Source organism: Garra rufa, chromosome 2 (assembly GCF_049309525.1).
Source record: "Garra rufa chromosome 2, GarRuf1.0, whole genome shotgun sequence".
Taxonomy (NCBI): Eukaryota; Metazoa; Chordata; class Actinopteri; order Cypriniformes; family Cyprinidae; genus Garra; species Garra rufa.
This window is the reverse complement of record NC_133362.1, coordinates 47,280,789-47,287,571: the sequence shown is the minus strand read 5'-3', so window position 1 is coordinate 47,287,571 and position 6,783 is coordinate 47,280,789. Positions and strand designations below refer to the sequence as shown.

Genomic DNA, 6,783 nt, shown 5'->3' with positions numbered 1-6,783 from the left:
CCTTTTTTTAAAAAAGTCGGATGAAAACTGGTAGCAAGTAAAAGTGTGTTACGATCAGTCTCTTTTGTAAACAAAGTAGTAGTCAAAATGCCTTCGTTCTTCTGTACCCACATATCAAGGAAATGTACTCTAGACGAATTAATTTCAGAAGTAAATTCTAAGTCGTCAACCAAATTATTCAAATATGTCACAAATTCTCGAGCCTCATTATGATCACCCAAAAAAAATACAAAATATATCGTCAATGTATCTATACCACTTGATAATCTGTGAACAGAAAGGATTATTTTCTGTATTCAATACATAACTCTCCTGAAAAAAAAAAACATAAATAAATTGGCATAGTTAGGGGCAAAATTCGAGCCCATTGCTGTCCCACTTATCTGAAGAAAAAAATCCATATCGAAACTGAAATAATTATATTTCAAAAGATACGAAGCCATCTCGACGATAAAGTCTGATGGTGGATTAGAATCCTCGCATAACAAAAGATAATGTCTAAGTGCAATAAGTCCTTTTTCATGTGAAATGTTAGTATATAAGATTGTTATGTCCAAAGTTAATAATAAAGAAAAATCCGGTAAATCATGCACCTCAGAAATCTTATTGATAAAATCAGTAGAGTCTCGAATGTAAGATGGTAACGAATAAACAAAGGGTTTTATAAAAAAAATCAACATACTGAGATAAAGGAGATAAGAGGGAATTAGTCTGTGCCACGATCGGACGACCTGGGGGGGTCAATCAGTCTCTTATGAATTTTAGGAAGAGTGTAAAAAACAGGTCTAATCGGATGTTGACAATACAAGAATTTAAACTCTGATTGAGATATCCAACCCTCTGTTTTGGCATTTGTTAAAAATGACAATATCTCAGATTGATAAGTATTAGTAGGATCACTGGGAAGTTTTTTATAAAACCTACTATTCTGTAATTGTGAAAGAATTTCATCTTGATATTTTTTCGTATCTTGGACTACAATAGCCCCTCCTTTATCAGCAGGTTTTATAGTAATGCTTGGGTCACTTATCAATTCAGTCAATGCTTTTTGCTAATTCAATGTAAGATTATGAGAGATTTTATTACTAGAAGAGCAAGCTTCCATCACCTCTTTTTCAACCAAACGACAAAAAGTATGTGTCATGATCTGGGCTGGGGGTTTTCCTGGCGCGGCCTGAGGTCGCTGTTCCCCTTACACTGCACTTCCTGATTGCATTCACCTGTCTTTGTCATTAGCACTGATTCACTCACATCTGTTCACTATCATCTGGTCTTTAAAAACTCTCACCTTTCACTCCTGCTTGATGGCGGCATTGTCTTTTGTCCTCTGTGTATTCTGTATTCCAGATTCCGGCTCTTGACCTTGTTCTTGTTTTGTTCTTTTAGTATTCAGTTTATGTCGTGTTGTGCCGTGTTGGCCTTTTGGTTTTGTTTGGTTCTGTTTATTTGGACCCTGACCTCCTCTATCTCACCGTGACAGAATGCAGCCATCTACAGTGGGTCCAGCAGGGAGGATTTTTTTTTGCCTTTCAGGGAGAAGGTGACTGTGTCCAAGGAGATGGCGGCCATTTGCGCTCGTTGGGCGGCGGAGGCGGCAGCGTCGGCACTCTCTGTTCCTGACGCGTAGGCGGCTGCGCTCTCTGTTCCTGACGTGGAGGCGACGCCGCTCTCTGTTCCTGACACGGAGGCGACGGCACTCTCTGTTCCTGACGCGGAGGCGACGGCACTCTCTGTTCCTGACGCGGAGGCGACGGCACTCTCTGTTCCTGACGCGGAGGCGACGGCACTCTCTGTTCCTGACGCGGAGGCGACGGCACTCTCTGTTCCTGACGCGGAGGCGACGGCACTCTCTGTTCCTGACACGGAGGCGACGGCACTCTCTGTTCCTGACGCGGAGGCGACGGCACTCTCTGTTCCTGACGCGGAGGCGGCTGCGCTCGCTGTTCCTGATGCGGAGGCGACGGCACTCACTGTTCCTGACGCGGAGGCGGCTGCGCTCTCTGTTCCTGACACGGAGGCGACGGCACTCTCTGTTCCTGACGCGGAGGCGACGGCACTCTCTGTTCCTGACACGGAGGCGACGGCACTCTCTGTTCCTGACACGGAGGCGACGGCACTCTCTGTTCCTGACGCGGAGGCGACGGCACTCTCTGTTCCTGACACGGAGGCGACGGCACTCTCTGTTCCTGACGCGGAGGCGACGGCACTCTCTGTTCCTGACGCGGAGGCGGCTGCGCTCTCTGTTCCTGACCTGGAGGCGACCGCGCTCTCTGTTCCGGACGCGGAGGCAACCGCGCTCTCTGTTCCTGACGCAGAGGCGACCGCGCCCTCTGTTCCTGACGCGGCTGTGAACGCGCTCTCTGTTCCGGACGCGGCCATGACCGCTATCTCTACGCCTGACGCGGAGGCGACCGCGCTCTCTGTTCCTGACGCGGAGGCGACCGCGCTCTCTGTTCCTGACGCGGCGGTGACCGCGCTCTCTGTTCCTGACACGGCGGTGACCGCTCTCTCTGTTCCTGACACGGCGGTGACCGCTCTCTCTGTTCCTGACACGGCGGTGACCGCTCTCTCTGTTCCTGACGCGGCGGTGACCGCTCTCTCTGTTCCGGACGCGGCGGTGACCGCGCTCTCTGTTCCTGACACGGCGGTGACCGCTCTCTCTGTTCCTGACACGGCGGTGACCGCTCTCTCTGTTCCTGACACGGCGGTGACCGCTCTCTCTGTTCCTGACGCGGCGGTGACCGCGCTCTCTGTTCCAGGCGCGGCGGTGACCGCTCTCTCTGTTCCTGACGCGGCGGTGACTGCGTTCTCTGTTCTGGACGCGGCGGTGACCGCTCTCTCTGTTCCTGACGCGGCGGTGACCGCGCTCTCTGTTCCTGACACGGCGGTGACCGCGCTCTCTGTTCCTGACACGGCGGTGACCGCGCTCTCTGTTCCTGACACGGCGGTGACCGCGCTCTCTGTTCCTGACACGGCGGTGACCGCGCCCTCTGTTCCTGACGCGGCGGTGACCGCGTTCTCTGTTCTGGACGCGGCGGTGACCGCTCTCTCTGTTCCTGACGCGGCGGTGACCGCGCCCTCTGTTCCTGACGTGGCAGTGACCGCGCTCTCTGTTCCTGACACGGCGGTGACCGCGCTCTCTGTTCCTGACGCGGCGGTGACCGCTCTCTCTGTTCCTGACGCGGCGGTGACCGCGTTCTCTGTTCTGGACGCGGCGGTGACCGCGCTCTCTGTTCCCGAAGCAGCGGCGACCGCTATCTCTGTACCTGACGCGGTGGCGACCCCTGTCTCTGTTCCTGACGCGGCAGTGACCGCTGTCTCTGTTCCTGACATGGCGGTGACCGCTATCTCCGTTCCTGACGCGGCGGCGACCGCTATCTCCGTTCCTGATCCTCTGGTTCCCGTTCCTCTGGCGGCGATGCCGGCTCACGTTCCTCTGGTGGCGAGGTCTGCTCACATGACTCCGCTGCACGGGCCTGGCTCGCCATCCCTCCTCCTGATTCGCCTTCCCCCTTTCCTCCTCCCTCCAGACTTGTGGAACGTCTGGGAGCCGTTCCGTGGGGAGGGGGTACTGTCATGATCTGGGCTGGGGGTTTTCCCTCAGCCACCTGAGGTCGCTGTTCCCCTTACACTGCACTTCCTGATTGCATTCACCTGTCTTTGTCATTAGCACTGATTCACTCACATCTGTTCACTATCATCTGGTCTTTAAAAACTCTCACCTTTCACTCCTGCTTGATGGCTGCATTGTCTTTTGTCCTCTGTGTATTCTGTATTCCAGATTCCGGCTCTTGACCTTGTTCTTGTTTTGTTCTTTTAGTATTCAGTTTATGTCGTGTTGTGCCGTGTTGGCCTTTTGGTTTTGTTTGGTTCTGTTTATTTGTGTTTTGTTAATAAATTTCCCTTCCCTGCATTTGGACCCTGACCTCCTCTATCTCACCGTGACAGTATGAATAGTGAGGTTAGACACATTAGGGCAAAATTTACTTTTAGGTCTAAAAGGTATCATAGATGAACTCGACTCTGATTTAGAGAAAAAATATCGTAGTTTCATTTGTCTAAAACTGACTCAACAGTGTTGCCAGTAAGTTACTGTAAAAACCCTTTGAAATGTCTAACAGTGTACTGCCGCTGTAGTATAAACAAAAGTTTCAATGAACTGCATATTAATAGCGGTTCAAGCTCTGTGATTAAATATATATTTTCCTCCATGTGAGCTACTGATATGAGCCACTCTGTGAAACAGCCAATCAGAGCAGAGCTCATCATTATTATTCCTGATCCTTCCAAATAAGGTAATAACAGACCATTTCATTCTAGGGACAAATCCTAGGGTTGTAAATGGACCTGTAAAACAGTTTCTGGAGATTTTTTGCCCTTTTCCATATACCTTCTACGTATCCTGGTGAAAAAAAAACAGCTAAAACCAGCCTAGGCTGGTTGGCTGGTTTTAGCTGGTCAACCAGCCTGGTTTTAGCTGGTCATAGCTGGAAGGCAGGCTGGTTTTAGAGGGGTTTTGGCCATTTTTCCAGCCTGGCCATGCTGGTCAGGCTGGTCTTAGCTGGTCAGGCAGGGATACCACCAGCTAAAACCAGCCTGACCAGCCTGGGAGACCAGATAAAACCAGCTACTTCCATCTTAAACCAGCTAAGACCAGCCAACCAGCCTAGGCTGGTATTAGCTGTTTTTTTTTTCCAGCAGGGTAGTTATCAGAGAACAATTTAAAATATTGAATCAATGCGTTCTATGGCACCTTTAACATAGTGGCTATGTTCATGCAACTGGCCTTAGAGCTGCTGGTCTTTGATATTTTGTCATTACTTTCTAATGTTAGCAGATTAATGCACATTTTGTATGGTGAGATTTGTAAATGGTATTTGTAGCTCTTTCACTTGTTTTAGGTGAGTATTTATTTTTTTAAGAATTCATTTTGGATATTTTATTCTACAACATTTCTTTATCTTGTAGAGAAATATAAAAACAAAAGATATTGTCCTTTAATGCAGATCTTTTTTTTATTATTAAATTCAATGGAGAATATAAAAAAGCATTCATCTTTTTGTTCATGAATAATACATAAAGACTAGAAAACAATTAACTAGGACAAAATCCAAATTTTATTTATATAATAATGATTATACCATCGGTGGGTTGTACTCTGTTATCGGTGCTTTCAGGATTGTTGAGTGTCTTCTGTACTGCGCTGGCATTGTGTTGTGTCTCGGCTGTCTCTGGCTGTGACTTCTTCAGAGTTTGACAGTCAATGGGCAGCATCCTCTCAGCTGCTTCAGATGGCTGATTTACTGGAGTCTGTATGTAGAGCTTTCCATCAGCCATGGAGCAGCTCAGCGCCTCAGGATTCACTCCTTGAGGAAGATCAAACACCCGTCTGAACTCTTTGATTCTGTAAGAGTACGAGCCTTTCCCATCCTCCTGCTTCTTCTCGCTCTTTCCGCTGACATGCAGCTTCCTGCCCACCTGTCTGACTGACAGCTCTTCTGGGGAAAAGTCTTTAGTGTCCAGCGTCAAAGCAAAGCCGCTTCCCTCTTTCTCCATTGTGCAGGCGACTGGGTAGATCTCCTGTGAGGGTGGCATCTGCTGGATCTCCTCAAAGATCTTATGCTGAAGTTTCTCCAGCTGCTCCAGGCTGCTCTTCAGCTCCTGCAGTACCTCTGTGTGTCTGAAAAGAGGTGAGATCTCTGGCCAGAGACTGCGCACTGGCCAGTCAGTCCCCATGAATGAGCTGAGGGAAGGCTGGAATCTATTGAGGCTCAACATTTTCAGTGTCTTTTGTGGTCTTGTTTTGCTCCTCAGTGGCGTTGTCTCTCTGGTGGCGTCGTAAGGCTTTGAGATTTGAGTCCAGTTCTGTGAGTGTCTTAGCTTTATACTGTGTGTTCATCAGCACCAGCAAGTTCCTGAACTTTCCAGGCAGTTCTGGATTCGTCCACTGGGGAGCAGCATAGAGAGAACTGAAGACGCCTCAGCAGTCACACTCTCATTTTAAAAGATGACCAATAAACATCTATTAAACTGAATTTATGTATGTATTTATTTATTTATTGGTTGGTTGGTTGGGTTGTTTGTTATTTTACAGGGTCTAAGAGTTGTCTTATATCAGATGTCACTTGGAATAATAATATACTGTACTTATATACTGAATAATTTGCTATACTGATATATGGTATACTGATTTGGATACTAATGGAAGAATGAGCTGGAAGCTTTTCTATACCTAATTTTGTTGTAATAGGTTTACAGAAACTTTGATCAACATATTTTTCACAGACATCACAGAACTTATAATAAACTTAATAAACAGCCCACAGCCAACTGATTTCAGAACGGTCAGCAAAGCACTTGAGTCGAAGGTAAAAAAGTTATAGGAATGAACACGTCTAACAATAGAGTTGATCTACATTTCCATAGAGATTAATCTGTTCTGCTCCCATGGCAACAAGGTGGCACCTCAAACCTCAACCAGTAGTTTTCAGTCGAGCCAAAATAACGCAGCCATCAACAAAACGGACAGATCTGCATTCCACCACCTAACTTCGAGACACGTCAGCTGTGAAGAATGGATAATTGTGATTTAGACAATTTATCACTGTCTGAGGTGAAATTGAACCCTGCGTTCAAATCAGACATGACACAATACACAGCAATAGTGGAGAGCAGTGTCAAAACTACAACACTACATCTACAAACTAGTGACAGTGGTGCATCTTATAATATCGTAAGTATGAAAAGCTGTATCTTTTTTATAGTACTACAAATGTTAAATTG

General features: G+C 47.3%; 1 protein-coding gene across 1 annotated transcript; it reads right to left on the bottom strand.

Annotated features, from left to right (window-relative positions):
* Window positions 1-4,473: 4,473 nt before the first annotated feature.
* On the bottom strand, window positions 4,474-5,814 carry LOC141325552 (heat shock protein 30-like). Its single transcript, XM_073834304.1, has 2 exons — window positions 5,259-5,814; window positions 4,474-4,499 (listed from the first exon to the last, which is right to left on the bottom strand). The coding sequence occupies exons 1-2, from the start codon at window positions 5,776-5,778 to the stop codon at window positions 4,474-4,476; spliced, it is 546 nt and encodes a 181-aa protein (XP_073690405.1). The 5' UTR covers window positions 5,779-5,814.
* Between the last annotated feature and the right edge of the window lie 969 nt (window positions 5,815-6,783).